General features: G+C 49.3%; 1 protein-coding gene across 1 annotated transcript in view; it reads right to left on the bottom strand.

Annotated features, from left to right (window-relative positions):
• The window catches only part of LOC130541558 (WAS/WASL-interacting protein family member 3-like), a 143,942-nt gene that overhangs the window by 115,862 nt on the left and 7,011 nt on the right, over positions 1-21,069 (bottom strand). Inside the window, exons 3-6 of the mRNA XM_063604359.1 lie at positions 20,179-20,313; positions 19,126-19,189; positions 15,593-16,212; positions 13,002-13,177 (exon numbers count right to left, since the gene is read on the bottom strand). Of these exons, the coding sequence (XP_063460429.1) occupies positions 13,035-13,177; positions 15,593-16,212; positions 19,126-19,189; positions 20,179-20,313 (962 nt within the window). The 3' untranslated portion in view covers positions 13,002-13,034. The remainder of the gene's footprint in view (positions 1-13,001; positions 13,178-15,592; positions 16,213-19,125; positions 19,190-20,178; positions 20,314-21,069) is intronic.

The raw sequence follows: 21,069 nt of genomic DNA, 5'->3' as shown, positions 1-21,069 counted from the left end.
GTGGTCATCAGTGATGCCGCGGGCAGCACCCAGGCGTCGGTGATGTGTGGGGCAGGCGGAGGCCTCCAGAGGCTGCCTTTGGAAAACCCCCAGAAACCAGTGTCCGGAGGGCGAGGCTGGCTCTGCGGAGCGCTCTGCCAGCAACCCCATGGGAGCCCCTCAAGCTATCTCTGCAGGAGGCCCTTTTAGGGCAGAGAGAGCTCCCCGACTTGGAAAAGACGGACTATTCCAAGGGGGATCGTATGCAAATCTTCAGGGAGACTTGGAGCTTTGGTGAGACGTGCCTGCCGCAAAAGCACAGGACACCTGGCTAAGAGGCTGGCTTTTTAGAGAATCCGTGAGTAACTCAATTTGGTCTTCACACCTTAAAAAGTAAACAGCAACAACATAAGCAGCGTACGTTTACCCTTCCACAGACACGATTCACATTGTTCTAAAAGTGGTGCTGGGTTGGTGTTCTAGAGTACGGGCTATTTTTACATTTGAGAGCTCCTCCGCACGTGCCAGCAGTGACGTTGCCGAGGGCTCTGTAGCTAGCACATTGTTCATTGAGACGTTTCACACTGACAGCACTCAGTTACTTGATTCTGGATTTGACTGATGGGAAAATGAAGTTACTCAACTGAGATGATCCAATGATCATGGCTTCGGCTGTGCCTGGGAAGGTGGTCTGGACCCGAGACACTGAACGCCGAGTATTAATTGCCTGTTGTGGAAGTAGCGAGAGCAGGAATGCTGCTCCTGACCCTGGGCTGAGAATCCAAAAGGCACAGGCAGCTCCTCTCTCTGCAGTTTTTGAGGCTGCTGTGCACACATGGACTCAGGACATCACCCCTTCCTACCCTCTGCCCTTCAAGCTTCCATCTGTCCTCTGGGACCCACACCACTCCTTGAGCCACCCAGAAAACAAGTGCGGATGTCACCTCCTCAGGGAAGACTTTTCCTGCTTTTCTTTAAAGCAAATTTAAAATGAAATGAAATCGTGGCAGGAAAGTTAAAACTTCTGCTTGGAAACAGAGGACGACCTGCAGGAATTCTGAATGCAGCCAGCTCCGCCCTCTGTCTCCCCTCAATGAGCAGGTGGTGGGTCACGGGCGCCACTGACACATCCCTCTGCAGGCCACGTCCCAAGGGTGGACCAGAACCCCAGCCCCCCACTGGGGCTGTGAGCACATCTGCTGTGGGAGCGAAAGCCGGGGGCCGTGACGGAGAGCAAAGAGCCAAGTCAGCACGAGCGTCAGGGCCAGGGGTCGGGGGGGGCCAGGAAACTCAGTCTGAGAAGTCGGACTCTTCTGGGGGGTCCCCCTTGCACCCACCTGAGTCACTGTTTCCCCCACGGCCTCTGTCTCCACCGCCCTGCTCGTTAGGATGGACTCTCCACAGGCGCCTACACAGCCCCTCCTCCCATGCTCCTGGCGGATGTGCTCCCCCTCCACCCATGCCAGTTGGGCTCCACCAGCAAGAGGTACAGACTGATTTTCTGCAATATCCACTGCAAGGAGTTGGCTCATGGACTTGTGGGGTCTGGCTGCACAGGTCTGAAACCCACAGCGCCAGGCACCAGGAAGGTCAGGCTGAATCTCTGAAGCACAGCTGAGGCTGCCATCCACAGGCAAACCTGCCTCCACTTCAAGCAAACCTCAGCTTTTCTCCTTCAACCAATTGGCCCAGGCCCACCAGGATTATCCAGCATTACCTCCTTTATTGAAAGTTGCTTGATGATGGACTTTAATCTTACCTACAGAGCACCGTCTCAGCAACACCTGGATGAGTGGCTAAGTGCCTGGGGCTGTAGCCTGCCAAGCATGGCACAGAACCTGACCTCTACTTCATCCCACCGGGGTGGGGGGCGGGGTCCCACTGTGCCGACTGCATCATGGCCATCACCAAGGAGATGTGGGACAAAGAAATCATTGACCCCTTAGTCAAAATATCAGCAAAACCAAAGCATCTCTCTGGCCCTTCCTAAGCCACTCAGCAGCCTGGTTTTCCAGAGATGAGAAAGAACTTAGAGATAAGGGGTCCCAGAGCTTGGTGGGCTGTGTCTGAGAACACAGGGCTCCTTCATGAGACCAACAGGCCAGCCCTGAAGAGTCACTGGATTTGTGGCCAGGACCACTCTCTTGTGTTCTCTGCCTCAGTTTCCCTGTTTGTAAAAGGAGAATGAAAATAGTTGCTTCTGTGAGACATTCAGGACTACTTGAAGGATTAAGATTCACATAAACTTCATTTTTTGCATCAAGATGAAAGAAGGAATAGACTAAACTCACGGCAAGAATCGCGTTTCAGGGGAAAATAGGATGCCGTCCCCTTCCCCCAGCGCTCACACGCCTACTCTGGTTCTAATCTCATTTAGAGCTCCTGCCCATTGAAAACTAGACATCCGTGTTCGTAGAAGAAACAGAAGAGCCTCCTGCTGTGCTGCTCCGGGAGAGCCAGAGCTGAGAGCCTTCCTTGATCAGCCCCCAGGGCCTCTGTGCCTGAACAGCTCACAGTAGAGCAGTGCTAGCGCCGAGAGCAACCTGCAAGGCTGTCAGGGAGAGAAGATCCTATTTGAAGGCATCAGAGACAATCTAAGGCCAAAAGGACTTACGGTCTAACATCCAGGAGAGAAACTGTGGAGAAACTTAAAACGAAATCTGTTGGACAATGGAATAGCATCTTAATGGGAAAAAGGACAGCCTAGACTAAGAGAGAAAAATGCTCTTCAAATGTGAGGGAAAAACAGAGGCTTGTAGAGAAGTGTCTAGAAAGAGTGCATTGAAAGAATGCATCTGCCGAAGGCTGTAATAAATAACACAAGAAACAGCCTTCTGGGCAGAGGAAACCGTCCCCGTGAAATCCTGGAAGTGCTGAAAGGAGCGTTGGCATAGGGGCAGCCGACATGTGGATAGCTAAACGCAGGTGTTCACCGCAAGCACCGTCATGCCAAGGCCCAGTGGGATTCACATGAACGTGGGGCTAAAATGCAGGAAGAGGACAGCACGAGGAGGAGGCGGTGCACCGAGGGAGGCACTGTGAGCTCAAGCCTGTCTGGGACGTGGTAAAGGGAATGTCATGGAATGGACTTTAATAAGTCAGACACATGGTGTGCTCCAAGCATATGTGGCTACTAACATAATATCGAAAGAATGCATCAATCGCAAGCCAATAACAGAAGGGAGGCAAAAGAAAAATATGTGTTTGATTCAAAAGAAAGCAAGAAAGGAGACGGAAGAGAACATAAATCAGGGAGACAAACAGAAAATATGTGAAGGAGGATTCAAGTCCAAACACAGCACCAGTGTCATTGTCTGCACATGGTGAGATACTTCAGCTCAAAAACAAAGATCCACTGGAACACGCCCCATCGGAATGACCAAAACCCAGAACACCGACACCACAGAATGCTGGCAAGGACGTGGAGGAACGGGAACTCCCACTCGTCACTCCTGGGAACGCAAAGTGGTGCGGCCAGTGTGGAAGACAGTTTGCTGGTCTCTTACAAAACTAAACATGCTCTTACAGTAAGATCCAGCAACCATGCTCCTTGGTATTTGAACAAATGAGCTGAAAACGCACATCCACATAAAAACCTGCACGTGTGTACAGCCACTTTATTTATAATTGTCAAAACTCCGAGGCAACCAAGGCGCCCCTCGGTAGGTGAATGGATACATAAACCATGGCACATCCAGACAACGGAATATTCTTCGGCACTAAAAAGAAATGAGCTGTCAAGCCAGGAAAAGGCATGGAGGGGCCTCAAATGCATGTGATGAGATGACAGGAGCCAGCTGAAAAGGCCACATGCTGCTCAGCTCCAACCACACGGCCTTGGACCTGGCGATGCTTTCTTGGATGTGACACCAAAGGCACAGGCGACAAAAGAAAAAATAGACACATTGGACATGGTGACAATTTTAAAACTTTGTGCATCAAAGGCATTCTCGACAGAGAACAAATGTAACCCACAGATTGGGAGAAAATACTTGCAAATCATATATCTGATAATTAATATTCATAATATATACAGAGAGAACTCCTTATAATAACTATAACCTATAATATAATATATACAGAACTCCTAACACTCAGTAAGAAGAAGACAACCTGATTCAAAAATGGGCAAAGGACCTGAATCAGCATTTCTCCAAAGACACACAAATAGCCAATAAGCACATGAAAAGGTGTTCAACATCACGCATTAGCAGGGAAACGCAAATCAGAATGGCAGTGAAATACCATCTCACTCACATTGGATGGCTACTACTTAAGAAACAGAAACGAACAAGTGTTGACAAGGATGTGGAAATTACCGCTCTTCTGCAGTGTTGGTGAGATTGCAAAATGGAACAGCCACTGTGGAAAGCAGTGTGGCGGTCCCCTCAGAAATTAAAAATAAAATTATCACATGACCCAGCACTTCCCTCCTGGGTCTATATCCAAAAGAATGGAAAGCAGGTCTCAAAGAATTATCTGCACACCCATGTTCATAGCAGCATGATTCACCATAGCCAGAAGGTGGAGCCAACCCAAGTGTCCCTCAATAGATAAACAGGTACCAAAATGTCTTCTGCCCAGATGGCGGAATACTATTCAGCCCTAAACAGGAAGGAAATTCTGATAGATGCTGCAACATGGAAGAATCCTGAGGACACTGTGCCCAGTAAAATGAGGCCGTCGCAGAGGGACAACTACCACATGATTTCACTTGTATAAAGTGCTTAGAGGAAGTTAAATCATGTAGACAGACAGTTGATGGTATTTGGCAGGGCCTGGGGAGTAGCAGAAGGAATGGGGAGTTAGTGTTTAATGGGGCCAGGGTTTCTGATTGGGAAGATGAACAGTTCTGGGGATGGATGGTCGTGATGGTTGCGAGACAATGTCAATGTATTTAGTGCCCCTGAACTCCGCACTTAAAAATGGTCACAATCATCAATTTTATGGTATGCATATTTTACCATAATAAAAATTGTTTAAAAGATAAGACGATATAAATTCCTTTATACAAATAAATTTGAAAACTTTGTTAAAACACAAAAATTGAAAATAAAAATTATGATTACAATAGTATTAGCCCTTTATCAGGCATTTACACTGAGAGCCAGACTTTCCTGCAACAACTTCCTGATGTATTTATTTATCCTACAAATGGGCCTTCTGCCCAAAGCAAATCAGCTGATGAAAGGTTGGAGTCTGTTGGTGGTAGAATGTAGTTTAATCACTATTTCAAACTTCTTTCTAAAATAGCAATAATACAGATATTGAATGCTTGTTTTAGAAACTCTGAAAAATTTCAAAAAGAAGAAAAAAAAGTTTAAAAAAAAAAAGAAAATAAAACTCTTTCAAATGCCCTATGCAGTCCTTGGTAAGAAGACATCACTGTTTGAACATTTATCCCATTTCCAAATACTCACTAAATAAAAATGTTGCAAACAGCATTGTCCATCCTGTTTTAAAGTTCTACGACCATTCTTTGTGTTTACAAATGAATTCATATGCACTATCAGGTGTGGAAAATACCTATGCGTATTATGTAGTTCCAGAGTATATAAGGAACTCAAACCACTCCACAGTATACAACAGACAACCTGATTAAGTGGACAAAGAACTTGAATAGAAATTTTTCCAAAGAAAATAAACAAACGGCCAAAAGTCAGATGAAAAAGTGCTCACCTTAAATAATCATCAAGGAAATGCACACCAAAACCACCAGGAGAGATCACCTCACACCTGTTAGAATGGCTGTTATCAAAAAGTCAAAAGACCACGTGTTGGTGAGGATGTGGGGAAAAGGGAGCCCTTGTACCCTGTTGGCGGGAAAATGAATTAATACAGCCATTATGGAAAACAGTCTGTAGTTTTCTCAAAAAATTAGAAATAGAGCTAGCGTATGAGATCACAATCCCACTACTGGGTATATATTTAAAGGAAATAAAATCACTGTCTCCAAGAAATACCTGCATTTCCACATTCATTGCATGGTCACTCACAATAGCTAAGATGTGGAAACAACATACAAGTCTGCCAGCAACTGGATGTATAAAGAAAATGTGGTGCACACACGAAGATGTTACACAGACACACACAATGGAATACTACCAAGCCTTTAAAAAGCAGGACACAGACACACACAATGGAATACTACCAAGCCTTTAAAAAGCAGGACACAGACACACACAGCGGAATACGACCAGCCTTTAAAAAGAAGGGAGTCCTGGCCAGGCGTGGTGACTCATGCCTGTAATCCCAACACTTTGGGAGGCCGAGGAGGGTGGATCACTTGAGGTCAGGAGTTCAAGACCAGCCTGACCAACATGGTGAAACTTCGTCTCTATTAAAAAAAAAAAAAAAATTAGCCAGGCAAGGTGGCACATGCCTGTAATCCCAGCTACTAGGGAGGCTGAGGCAGGAGAATCACTTGAACCCAGGAGCCAGAGGTTGCAGTGAGCCGAGATCATGCCGCTGCACTCCAGCCTGGGCAATAAGAGCGAGACTACGTCTCAAAAAAAAAAAAAAAAAAAAAAAGGAAATCCTGCCATTTACGCTAACATGAATGAACCTTGAGGATGTTATACTAAGTGAAATAAGCCAGACAGAAAGACAAACACTCCATGCTCTTCCTTATACATGGACTCTTAAAAAAAAGAAGTAGAAACTCATAGTCACTAAGAGCCAAATGGTGATTCCCAGGGGAAAAGAAAAGGCATCAGTCAAAGGGTCCAAACTTGCAGCTGTCGGAGGAACACACACAGAAGCCTGGGTGCAGCGTGGTGACTGCAGGTACCAGGAGTGTCAGAAGTGGCTGAGAGCCAGATCAAAGCCATCTCACCGCACTCACACCACGGTGACTGCCTGAGCGATGGATGCACTTGGCTTGGTTGTGGTGATGATTTCACAGTGTGGACAGACATCAAATCATCATGCTGTACACCCTGCATATACACCATTTTTATTCATCATACATGAAGCTGGGAAAAAAGTTTTGTAATAATAAAATACAATTATTTATAACTTTATAATAAAGTAATATTAAGTTAAAATAAAAGCACATGTATTTTTATAAAAAATGGTGTCATCTTCTCCCTGCCTGCTTTAGGCCCTAGATGTGAGCATCCATATCTGTGCGTGCAGTCTCTGCACAGAGAGTGCCTCCTGCAGTGGGGAAGGCTCTCTCCAACACCAAGACACTAAGTACAACCCCTGAACCAAGGCCTCGTGCAGCCTGACCAGGCAGGAGCTGCCGACTTCCCCAGAGAGTCCCTCACTCCCTCACCTGTCTCTCCATTCCAAGACCCCAGGGGGAGGTGAGAGTGATGTGGGGACCTGGGGGGAGGTAAGAGTGATGTGTGGACCCAGGGAGGAGGTGAGAGTCATGTAGGGGCCTGGGGGGAAGTGAGTGATGTGGAGACCCGCAGGGAGGTGAGAGTGATGTGGGGACCTGGGGGGAGATGAGAGTCATGTAGGGACCCAGAGGGAGGTGAGAGTGATGTGGGGACCTGGGGGGAGGTGAGAGTGATGCGGAGACCTGGGGGGAGGTGAGAGTGATGAGGGGACCTGGGGGGAGGTGAGAGTGATGAGGGGACCCAGCGGGAGGTGAGAGTCATGGAGGGACCCAGGGGGAGGTGAGAGTGATGAGGGGACCCGGGAGGAGGTGAGAGTGATGAGGGGACCCTGGTGGAGGTGAGAGTCATGGAGGGACCCAGGGGGAGGTGAGAGTGATGCAGGGACCCAGGGGGAGGTGAGAGTGATGAGGAGACCCAGGAGGAGGTGAGAGTGCTCCTTCCCCCATGAAAGGATGGATTTGTGCCCTTATAGAAGAAGCCTGGGGGAGCCTGTCTGCCCTTCCACTGTGGGACGACGCAGCAGGGGGGCCACATCTGCTTATAGGAAGGCTCACCAGATTCCCAGTCTACAGTGCCATGATATCGACACCCCAAACCTCCGGAACGGTGAGGGATGGAGTCCTGGCATCGATAATTTGCCCAGTCTGCAGCATTCTTGTCATACAGCCTGAAAGGACCAAGACACCATGCTAGCTTCATCTTGCTGTGTAAGAAGCCACAGAAATTCAGTGGCTAAAGACCCCCATGTGTCCACCCACAGCACTGCGGTTGGGAGCCAGGCAGGGCTGCACTGATTCCTCCGCTCAGGGTCTCACCGGGCTGAAGTCAGCACCTGCCAGGGTCAGGTCGCATCTGAGCTCTGGAGCCTCTTCCAAGTTCACCAGGTGCTGGCAGGAATCAGGCCCTTGCCCCTGGTCTACTTCTCTCAAAACCCTGCCAGGTACGTCTTCAACACCAGCTGGGGTGACCCCTCTGCTTTCTTCTGAAGGCACCTGGGTTAGCTCAGGCACACCTAGGATAATCTCCCTAACTTCACGTCAGAAGATTTGAGGTCTTCATGACATCTTAAGAGTCCCCTTGTTGAATGACGGGATCCAGTCGCGGGAGCGAAGCCCAAAAGACTCACAACGGGGGCGACAGTCACACGTTTAGCACAGAGTCCTCACGTGGGAGACACTTCCTGCCGCCACATCAAGAGGAGAGACGCTTCCACAGTTTAAAGTCAAGGCTGAGCCTTCATGTAAGTGTCAATACCATAGGCACTGCCCTGGCAAGTTAAAAATCCACATGATAATTTTAAATCCTTAGACACAAAAATATTAATAACATTCTTCCCAGAGCTCGCATGTGGCCGATGCTTGTGATCTCACAGCACAGGTTGGTCTGCTAAATCCTAGGCTGAAGTTTTGGGAGGTCCCTGTGCTGGTTGGGGCTGGCTCTTTGCCTGGAATGGACACCGTGCCCACCACCCCTCCTGCCCCACGGTTCCTCTGCATCCGCCATTCCCGGGACCCTCCATGTTCACTCCCCAGGCCTGCACTTGGGGCCGTTTCCTTCTGTAGACTCAGCCCATCCCTAATTAACAGGTGGAGTCCTAGACTTTAATTTATTGTATTTTCTCCCTTTAGACAGGAAGCCACATGAGGTCAGGAGCTTGTATCTCCTCATGGAGCATTTGTCGTGTGTCCTGAGCGTGGAGCAAGCGTGCGGTGCATGGTAGGCCACATAAAGGTCAACTCCCTGACGAGAAAAACTCCAGTTACTATGCAGAGTAAGCTGAACTGGCAGGACGGCCAACAGGCACGCAACTCGTGAAACGTAGTCCCCCCAATGCAAATACGCGTTCCAGCATGAGAGGAAGGGACATTCCTAGGAGCCAGAAGCAAAGACAGGACTCAAAACAACAACCCGGGCAGCTGCAGCCCTCAGGCCTACACAGGCAGGTGACAGGGACGCCAGATGGTACAAGCTTCCAGTCAGGAAAGGGCCTGAGGCCCCTGCATAGATCCAGGTGCTGATGGGAAGTATCAGGGGACCCCACCCCCATGTGAGTCTCTCCAAGGGAAAAGCATCCCCCTGTAACCTGCAGGAGCCCAGATCTGGCCATGTATGGGTGTGGTGTCTGAATTAATACCACCCACCTTGTTTAGAATGTAAATGAAAAATGAAAACAAAAAGGGTCTGAATCCAGTGAAACTGCAAACGTCCTGGCCGACTTAAATGTGAAATTGTAGGGAGAAAGATTTCCCAGGCTACAGCAGGCAGAACTCCTGCAGAAAACCCCTCTTCAAAGGTAAGTCCCCAGGCAACAATGGACAGGAGAGAGAGATGGGGAGTTGAGAGCAGGGGAGAATGCATGCCCTCAGAAGTAGAGATGACTGAACTGTCTGACAAAGACTATAAAATCAGCACTATGCCGCTCCCTCCAGTAACCCCACTAAAGCCCAGAACCAACTCACACACACTTCCCATCCAACCCCAAGGTATGCTGATGGGCATACAGAGCATCAGTGCCCACATGTGCTGGCTGTGCATCTGGACACCTGCACTGCTCCGCCCCACCCATTGTGTGTTCATGAATCAGCTCAGCTGGCTGTATTTCCAAACCTGTGTACTGCTATTATTTTTTTTATTACATGATTTAATGAAGTACCATGAAAAACAAGAAAATCTGATATAAAATGAAAAGCAGACCTCAAATGCCTTTGAACGAATGTAAGGGAAGGGCTACAGGAGAAAAACCTCTTGTTGCTTTGTGCAAAAGTAACAGTGAGAAAAGGAACATCATCTACCAGTTAGCCTGATTGCAGACTCCTAGCCCACGCCATGGGTACCAGCAGACCTTGGGGTATCTCATAGCACCAAGGGAAGATTAACTGTCAATTTAGAATTCAGTTGTCAATCCAGACTGAGGGAAAACAGTGGCACATTCAAAGACCTGAGAGAAGGTATGACTCAGGAAACCTCACTGAAAAAAATCCTGAAAGAATTCACCCTCATTGAAAGGATACACCTGAGTGAGAAAATATTGAACCCGTGAGTCAGAGGTCAGAGGCAAAAGAGTGAAGACATTGTAAACACCTGGGAGACCCTGGGAAGGGCGTCATAGCAAGGAGACACCAGGAGGCCGGGCAGTGTGGCTTATTGGATAGCTTGGTGGGGAGAGAGTTGGAATGGAAGATTCCCAGGGTCTCTGTACAATCAGAAAATTAATAGAGATATTGGCCACCTTTAGCCAACTTATGGTTAGACCTGGCATTAAAACCAGTAGTGAAAAAAAAGGAAGTAAAGTAAATTCTGTTAATTTAACAGAAGACAGGAAAAAGCTGGGGAGACCAAAACAAGGCGTGGCAAACAGACAACAAAGGAAAATAACAGCGTGACTCAGGGTTGGACAAAGGTTTCTTAGGGCACACAAAGTAATAACTATTAAAAATAGATAAATTGAACATAATTAAAATGTAAAACTTATGTTTATTAAAACACATCATTCATAAATAGGTAAGCCATAGAGAAAGATAAAATATCTGAAAAGCATGTGTCTAACAAAGCACTAGTTTCCAGGATATATAGAGAAATCATCCAACTGCATATTAGAAAGATAACCTAATTTTTTAAAAAATTGAACATTTACTTAGGAGAGAAAGATATGGGCAATCGTCAGCACAAGGAAACATGTGTAACATGATCAGCTATCAGGGACACACCAATTAAATCCACAGTATGAAATCTCCACACGCCTCTCAGAATATCTAAACATTAAAAAGACCCACAACACCAAGTGTTGCTGAGGATGTGAGGCACACGTTACAGAGTACGACATGATGATTCCACATGTGTATAAATCGTGTAATGACCACATCAAGGAAATCAGTATATCCATCATCCTAAACACTAATCACCTCTTGATGATGAGAAGATTCCAAAATGTCTTCCAGCAATTTTGAAGTGAGCAGTAATTCACCATTGCTCACTCTAGTCACCCTGCTAGGGAATGGAACACCTGAACTTATTCCTGCCATCCAGCCGCAGCTTCGTACCCTTGACCAATCTCTCACCACCCCCTCACTCTCTCCTCCCCTGCAATTCTTATCTATTTGCTAGGCATGTGAAATGGTGCAACGATTGGGGAGAAACAATTCCAGCAACTTTTGAAAATGTTAAGGATACATTCGCCTGAGTGCCCAGCACACGCCTTTCCAGCTATGTCATCCAAGAGGAGTGAATATGTGTCCATGGCATACCCGCATGTGACTGTCCACAGCAGCTCCCTCCAGCATAGCCAAAGCGGGAAGTAGCCTGGGTCTGGTGTAGGAGGATGGATGAACCACCTGTGCTGTGCTCCCCCCAGCATAGCCAAAGCAGGCAGCAGCGCCAGGTCTGGCATGGGAGGATGGATGAACCACAGCACAGGCTGTGCCCCTAGGGTGGAGCGGCGCTCGGCAATGGAGAGACCGGCGCTCGGCAATGGAGAGACCGGCGCTCGGCAATGGAGAGACGGGAGCTCCTGCCACGCGCGGTGACACGGCTCAATCCCAGAAACATCCCGCTGAGCAGAAGACGTCTACACAATGCTTACACTCCACAACCCCATTTGACATGATGTTCTAGGTCAGGCAAGGCTAATTGTGATGGAAAAGTAAAACAGATGAAAACAAAAGTGGCTGCCTCTGGGGGCTGGGGGCGAGGATTGGCCAGGTAGGCCCATGAGGGAGCTTTGTGGGGTGACGGCCTCCGCGTGACGGCCTCTATGTCGTCTTTTTAAAGGTTTGGGCCTCACAGGTGTGCATTCGTCAAAACACGGAGAAGGTTTTATTAAGATTTTGACATTTTGTTACATGTAATATTTACCTTCAAAGGAAAAAAATGTAAACAAATACTAAACTCTAGATGGCAATATGCATGCTAAGATTTTAGGGGGATGTTTACAATGTCTGCATTTGCTTTGATGTGCATGGAAAAAGATAGAGGCTAAGAAATGCCACAAAGCAAGTGCAGTAAAAGGTTCATGATAGACTAGAGGTATTTATTAAAAATTATAAAACACTTTCAATTTTGCTGAATATTTTTAAATTCTTATTAAAATGTTGAAAATAGTAACATAAAAAATAAGTCAATAAGATGGTAGAATTAATCCATTTATGCCTAAGGTAGCAATCAGACATTGGTGATCACCTTGAGCAGTAGGATATAAATCCGACATGCCTAGCGTTCCATTACTAGAACATTCCGTTATTGGAATGCTAGGCATAAAAGGATTAAGACCAAGTATATTAGCCGTCCAAATACAAGAAGGCGTTAAGCCTCTGTAGGAAGTGACACAGACACAGCGACCTCCTGTCTCCTGCCATATCTTGTCCACCAGAGGCCGTCACTGGGCCCAGCCCACACACAGGGCAGGGAGCCCCCAAGGGTGGGATCGCAGGGTCACTGGGGCCGTTTTGGAACCCGCCTACCATGCCCCATTCTGACTTGGTTGAACCCTCCCCAAACCTCCCCTGGTTCTTTCTCTCACCATGCACACCACCTGGGAGCACGTGCTTGTCTTAACTCTCCAAGTCCTTAGTCATCTCCTTCACACCCCCACCTTCCTCAGAGGTGGCCACCGGAAGAGCTTGGATGACCAGCCCAGGCCTTTCTGTTCTAATCACCTATGTACTTGGGCACACATACCGCTCGCCGGGCTGTGGAGTTGTTGTTTTTGTTTTAATAAGGCCACCGATACTCCACTGATGATCTGGTGGCCTCGCTGGGTGTCCTCGGGAGGCCACTTTGACAGACAGGGAGGCGGTTTCTGCACTCTGCTGCGTCAGACCATGCTGGTAACTCCGGGCCTCTGCGGAGGAAATCTGCATGTTTAAAGAAGAGAAGGTGGTTTTAAAAACAAACCACTTTTGCACCTACAATGTTTTCAGCATTTATAAACTGTTTTCTCCACAGGCTGGATACCACCGTAGTAACTCATGATAATTATTAATTCAATTCATAACTTAGTAGGGGAGAGCTTGAGCTCTAATAAGGCTCCAGTCTTCTTAAGGGAGGGATGAAAGATAAAAGGGAAAATCTGAGTCATCCATCCAGGCTGATGTCTTGGGGTTCCACCTGCATGGAAATTGTCCCACAGGGGATGAGGGAGTCATTTGGTATCAGAGAAAAACCTAGCCAGAGCGGCCTTCAGAAGAGGATCAAAGCCCCAAGCAGGTATTTCTGGGAGAGTTCACAGAAAGTGTTCTAGTTTTTTTTGTTATAAGGAAAATTGAGGAAAAGTATTAATGGTACAAAGAATCTACGACCAAGAATTCTCCTGGCCAGAGACTACATGTGAATGAAACTGGGAAATATTCTAGTAGACAGATACAATGGTGGGAATGCCAGTCAATGGAGATGGATTTTATTTGAACCAGGCTAAGAGTGGACCAATCACAAAGCAATAAGCAGACTATTGACATAAGTTAAATCCTGGGTCTCCAATTAAAATACATATATTCGTGAGAGAGCCTATTCCTCTCAGTCTCCGAGGAATGATCTTCACTGTGTTCCTTTAGAGACCAATAACCCCTATAAATTGTCTAATTGTAAACTGCGCTGATACCCGCACCATGCACTTCAGAGTTCCCGGATACTGACAACGTTCTCAGAGTGTAGTCTTTACGATCATAGGAATCAGTCACTATCATATTAACTCTATCTTTATTTTAGGAGCTTTCTAAAAATTCAGTCTCCACAAATAAGAAGACAAGTTGTCAAATCATGCATTCTACTTGTGAGTTCAGGGCTGATGGCCACCAACTCCAACAGATGGGAGGTGGGGTCACATTCTTTGATGCCCCTCCCATGGAGAAAGCTTTCCAACTACATTTTTTAAACATCTAACAAAAAAGAAGATCTGTAAAAGCAACATTTTAAAAATTGGGAGCATGAGTATTTGAACTTTCTTATCTAAGTCCAACAGTCTTATTTGATGAGGATCCTAGAGCCCAGGTACCACTTCTTCAGTTTACTCTGGAGCCTGCTAGAAGAGCAGAAAAATATTTGTTGGTTTGCTTATTTACATAAAAATTACCCCCCAAATCGGCAAGTTTTCTATAAAATAGATCTGTGGTGAGTCCTATGATGGCATTATTGTGAGGATACATATGCTTTCTCCTATGAATTTTGATATCGCTCCTAAACACAAGGGAGCAGGTAACTCATAAAATTCGTTATTTTTAGTCTTTTCATGCTAATGGAAGATGTGTAAATTCTACCCAAAATTCTAAACATGATCATTCTGTACATTAAATTATCATGTAACAGAAGAGCACAGCATACAAAGACAGATTTATTTATTAACTCAAAATTTTGGAACAAAAATATTTCCTATATGACTTATGCTAGATATGTATTTTTGGAACCCATGAAAATAAAATTATTTTGAAAATAATATTGCAAACTTTGAGTTTCTTTGGCTTCTACTTGCAAGATTTGAAAACTTGAAAATTGTCTTCAGCTTTTGCTCATCTGAACTGCTGAAGTTCTAAAATCCCAGTTGATTAGAGTTTTTTCTTAGTAAACAATTCTGAGAAATGGAAAGAGCTATTCGTCAGGCAGTTCATGTATTCATTTCATTCAACAACACAACCCAGGAGATTTGAGACATTCTAAAAGGAATTTTCCTGTTTTCTCTCCCCCGCAATTGATTTCCCACAGAAGAGAAACTTGGCCATGTCAGCTGTGGGCTGTGGACAACCCCTGCTGGCAGGAGGGACACCTGGCGAGCACCTGGTTTCCCAGGTCCCTCCACCGCCGGCTACGCAGCCCAGCACAGGCCACAGGCCGGGGGTGGGCCCGGGCCCTGCGGAGAGGGCGGGTCTGAGCGGGTTGGAATGTCCCGCCGGCTTCACTGCAGGCCGGCATCTCAGCCTCGGGCCCCACAGCGGGTCTCCCGTCTCCACCCTCGCGGGCTCTGCAGGGCTGGGGCTGCTCCTGAGTTTCCGGTAAGGCCTTCGGGAGTCCCAGCTCTGCGGAGACCAAAGCCCCCACATCCTCAGCAGAGCCCGGGCGAGTGCCCCGCGGGTGGCGGCGGCTGTGGGGCCGTCTGGGATTCTCCGCAGCACTGACCCTGCACCTCCTGTGTCTGGGCTTCGTGGTGAGGGGCGGCGGGATGCGCGCGATCCCTTTTTGACTCAGCCAAACGGAAAAGCTCGTGCGTCCCAGCTGGAAGGTGGAGGTCAGGCAGGACCCGGCAAAGGCACATTCCAAACGAAGCGGACCCCATTCCTCACCTGCAGAGGAAAGGCGGTGTGGAGGGACAGAAACGGCCCTCACAGCCACAAAACCACCGCGGCCACAGCAGCGCGGCGTCCGGCAGGGAGCGGACCGTGGTGGAGGCCTCTGAGCCGAGCAGGCTACGCAGACCCGGGAGGCGCTGAAGCAGGCGCAGCTGCGCCCTGGAGCAGGCAGACCAGGCCACAGCGGAGGGAGAGGCCCGGGGACGCGGCGCAGCCCCTGCGGAGAGGCACGGGGGCGGAGGGGACGCCCTCCCACTGGCTCAAATGCCAGGGACCGGCCTGGGCGTGGAGCAGCCGGGGCGAGTCCGCCTCCAGGCACCACCGGCTGCCCTAGGCAGGGCCTGCAGCAGTGGCCCGGAGCCGGGCACCGAGGGACCGAGGCGGGAACCTGGAGGGGTCGGGGTCGGGGCGGGGCCTGCCAATCAAGTCTACGAGGGCTGCCGGGTGGTGGAGGTGGGATGGGGGAAGGAGGCTGAGCACCAGCCCTGGGCGATCCAAGATTCCTCCTGCCTAATCCCAGGAGGGAGGCAGCGTTGGCGGGCGAAGCCGTCACCCCTCCCCAAGGAGGCCGCCCAGCAGCTGCCCCTCCACGCTCCGGGGCCACTGCGCTGGGCCTTGGTCACCACCTGGGCCCCGGCCCACGCTCAGACGAGGAGCAGTGCGGCTTCCCCGTAGCCCCACCCCAGCGGCTGTCGCCGCAGAGCATGAAGAGGCCTGGCTCCTGCAGGAACGCAGCCCAGCGCGAAACCCGAAACCCCAAAACCCCAAAACCCCGCTCCTCACAGGGCACAGGGGCGGACTTCAAGGGCGTCCCCATGTCCCCAGGAGCTCCCAGCCCCACCCTGCACACCTGCACCTGCACACTGGGGCCAGGACAGGGGAGCCCAACCGCCTGAAGACAGAGAACTGGGACATGCACAACACACATGCCACACAGCACACACAACACACAACACGCATGCCACACAGCACACAACACACACACAACACGCATCCCACACAGTACACACCACACACAACGCACACACACCACACATGCCACACAGCACACACAACACACACGCCACACAGCACACAACACACATCCCACACAGTACACACCACACACACGCCACACAGCACACACAACACGCATGCCACACAGCACACAACACACAAAACACATGCCACACAGCACACACCGCACACACAACACAGCACACATGCCACACAGCACACACCACACACAACACATGCACAACACACATGCCACACACACACAACACAAATGCCACACAGCAGAGACCACACACAGCACACACAACACAACACACATACCACACAGCAAGCAACACCACACACACCAACAAACACACACCACACACACAACACATACACAACATACATCCCACACAGCACACACAACACACACGTCACACACTTATGACACACACACACGTCACACACGACACACAACACAGATGCCACACAACACACAACACATGCACTACACCACACACACAACATTCATGCCACACAGCACACAACACACACAACACATGCCACACAGCACACACCACACACAACACACATGCCACACAGCACACACCACACACACACGTCACACACACCAAACACACAACACGCATGCCACACACACACCACACACATACCACACAGCACACATTGCACACAACACACAAATGCCACACACACCACACAAATACATATGCCACACAGTGCACAACACACAACACAATACACATGCCACACAGCACACACCACACACACACACATCACACACACACTACACACAACACACAGGCCACACACACAGGCCACACACACATCACACAACACATGACACACACATGCCAAAGGCACACACACTACACATGCTACACACACACCACACACACCACATGCCACACAGACCACACACATGCACAACACACATGCCACACAGACCACACATGCCACACAACACACAAGACACACCATACATGACATACAACACACATGCCACAGAGCACACACCACACACCACATATGTCACACACCACACACGTGCCACACACATGCACACAACACACATGCCACACACACCACAACCCCATGCCACACAACACACATGCTACACACACAACACGCATGCCACACACATGCCACATGCACACAACACTCAACATACATGACACACATGACACACAGAACGCTCATACCATGCACACAATACACTTGCCCCACATAACACACACATGCCAGGCACACACAACACATACCACACATTCACACAAAACGCAACATGCCACATGCAACACACACAACACACGTCACACACAACATGCACACAACACATGCCACACATGCACACCACACACAAAACGCATGCTGCACACTCAACATACATGCCACACACACCGTACACAACGCACAAAACACAACACGTATGACACACATGCCACACATACACACACCACACACAGAGCACACAGCACTCACACACTCATACTCACAAGGACAGATAGTAATCCTGAAACGTTGTCTTCTGAGCCCATAAGGAAGAACGCAGATGGCGGCTGCCTCTTCCTCTTCAGAGTCAGGTCAAGAAACACTAAACTTTTAGCCTAAAACCCAGGTTTTGGGCTCCACGGGCAGAGAGGCAAATACAGTCAATCACCAAGATCTCCAACACGAAAAGGCCCAGTGCTCCAAGAAGGACGTGCTTCCAGTCTCTAGAAGGTATTGAGTAATAGCAATGCACCCAAGTCACGACAGTTTTAAAGTTCTTCCACATGCGGCTGCTCATCTACTGATGAAATTAAATCCATCACAACTTACATGGATATTTAGTATGTTTCACCAGAGACAAGATAATTTTTTATTTAACAAGTTATGTCAATACACATTGCAATATGTGTGCACATATGTATGTATATATGACATACACACACATGCATAGTATGTATTTGCATAGTTTGGTACATATTAATATCTGTATCATATCTGTGTATCTCCCTAGGCCTAAAGCAATGCTTCTCAAAGTATTCTCTGCACCAGAAAATGTCAGATATTTCATAATCACAATAGCATATCATTATACATAAAAAATGTGAATAGATGATTAACGTTTATTTATTAGATTATTATTGTTTCCTGTTATTTTTTTCCAAAACCTCTGGCAGTTACTTGTCTGTAATATGAATCTGTAAAGGGAAATTTTAAAAATCTCAGGACCCCCAAACTTCTTAGGCAAAAGGGAAGGTCACTGCAGCCCCTTCTTCCAAATGAATTGCTGTTACTAACTTCCTGCTCCAGCCAGATCCCCGTGGAAAAGTAAAGGCCTCAGGTTTCTGGGGAGGGCTGCCCCACAGATCAATCACGAGTAAATTCTCTGCTGTCCTCCCATAAACAGGGCATTCGGTGCTGACTACAGGTCTACAGTCTAAGTCCAGCGCCTGAAGCTGAGGTGTGTGGATTCCACACTGATCGTGTCCCCTACACGCTCATCTTCCGTGTACAGAACGGAGACTCCTTCCTCCACCTACCCAGAGACGCCTGTGTAACTGACTCTTCCTTTACTCCCTTTCCCTCGCCGGTCATTCGCCTTACCTTATGGAAAGTGTCAATTAGGCACTGAGGAACGTCTCACAGGAATGCAGCCTTCAGCCTTCCTGCCTGCTGGCCCCTCTTCCTACCTGCCCCCGGCCCCGCTTAAGGATCAACAGGAAGCCTCCTGAAAAGCTCTTTGGAGAAACAGCCGCAGCTGTGTCTGTGGCTGGTGTTTTTCCCAGGTGAACGCTAAAACTGGCTTGAAAAACCTAAATGAGCCAAGTGCAGTGGCTCACGCCTGTAATCCCAGCACTTTGGGAGGCCGAGGTGGGTGGATCACCTCAGGTCAGGAGTTCAAGACCAGCCTGGCTAACATGGCGAAAGTCCATCTCTACTAAATATACAAAAATTAGCCGGGTGTGGTGGTGCATGCCTATAGTCCCAGCTACTCAGGAGGCTGAGACAGGAGAATCGCTTGAGCCCAGGAGGCAGAGGTTGCAGTGAGCCAAGATCATGCCACTGCCCTCCAACCTGGGTAACAAGAGGGAGACTCCATTCTTCCAAGAGGGAGAATTTTAATTCATGTTGTTTTAGAGTCCATTTATGCCATCACAATTGATGTTTTACATTTATTTATTTTCTTTTCTCCTATTTTGCTTTCCATTACATAGAAAAAAGAAAAACCTCCATGATTGAGACTTAAGCCTCAGTCGCTCATTTCACTCGTCAAACCCATAGTCGCATCTTCTGATTTATGACAAACTTACGTCCTAGGGACCAGGGGCTCCTGCAGATGCAGCATCTCAAGGAACCTGGCCGATGCGGATGTGGTGTTTGTAGACGTGCAGGTTCCAGTCCAACACACGCTCAAGCCCTGCTGTGCAACGTGAGCTCTCCCGGCGGCACACTGGCTATCCCGGCCCTTGACTCGTCTCTGCTCTCCTTCCTCTTCTCAACATGTGTCTCCCAAAAGGATGAAAACACTGCTTCTTTTTGAGAGCTCTCGTGTGACAGGGAAAGTGCTATTGAAAGGGGGACGGATGCGTGACCTGCATGACCAGCGTTCACCCAGCACAGGACATCACCCAGTGCATCGCTGCGAGCGGTGGCGTGGAGGGGCCCATGCTCCTCTGGGAGAACTGAGGGAGAACCGGGACCCCCGGAGGCAGCCAGAGCTCGGACCCCTGGCCATGGGGGAGCAGGGAAGGAGGGCCACACCCAGAACGCCCTGAGGCTGCAAGAGAGGCAGGCCTGGGGCGTTGAACCAGGGGCTGCAGTGAAGAAAGGGGAGAAGCCTGAGATCCAAAATGCGAAAACCACAGGGAAGCAGCGGGCAGGTGCTGGGGCCAGGGCTGGGACAGGCGTAGGGGCAGGGGCAGGTGCAGGGGCTGGGCAGGCGCAGGGGCAAGTGCAGGGACAGGCTCAGGGGCGGGGCAGGGGCAGGTGCAAGGGCTGGGACAAGAGCAGGGGAAGGGGCAGGTGTAGGGGTTGAGGTAGGGGCTAGGGCAGGGGCAGGTGCAGGGACTGGGACAGGAGCAGGGGAAGGGGAAGGCGCAGGGGTTGGGGCAGGGGCTGGGGCAGGGGCAGGTGCAGGGGCTGGGACAGGAGCAAGGGAAGGGGCAAGAGCAGGGGAAGGGGCAGGCACAGGGGCTGGGGCTGTGGCAGGGGCAGGGGCTGGGGCAGGGGCAAGTGCAGGGACTGGGACAGGAGCAGGGGAAGGGGCAAGAGCAGGGGAAGGGGCAGGCACAGGGGCTGGGGCTGTGGCAGGGGCAGGGGCTGGGGCAGGGGCAGGTGCAGGGACTGGGACAGGAGCAGGGGAAGGGGAAGGCGCAGGGGTTGGGGCAGGAGCTGGGGCAGGGGCAGGTGCAGGGGCTGGGACAGGAGCAGGGGAAGGGGCAGGAGCAGGGGAAGGGGCAGGCACAGGGTCTGGGGCTGCGGCA

This window comes from Pan paniscus, chromosome 4, assembly GCF_029289425.2.
Source record: "Pan paniscus chromosome 4, NHGRI_mPanPan1-v2.0_pri, whole genome shotgun sequence".
NCBI classification, from domain to species: domain Eukaryota; kingdom Metazoa; phylum Chordata; class Mammalia; order Primates; family Hominidae; genus Pan; species Pan paniscus.
This window is presented reverse-complemented; position numbering and strand designations above follow the sequence as displayed.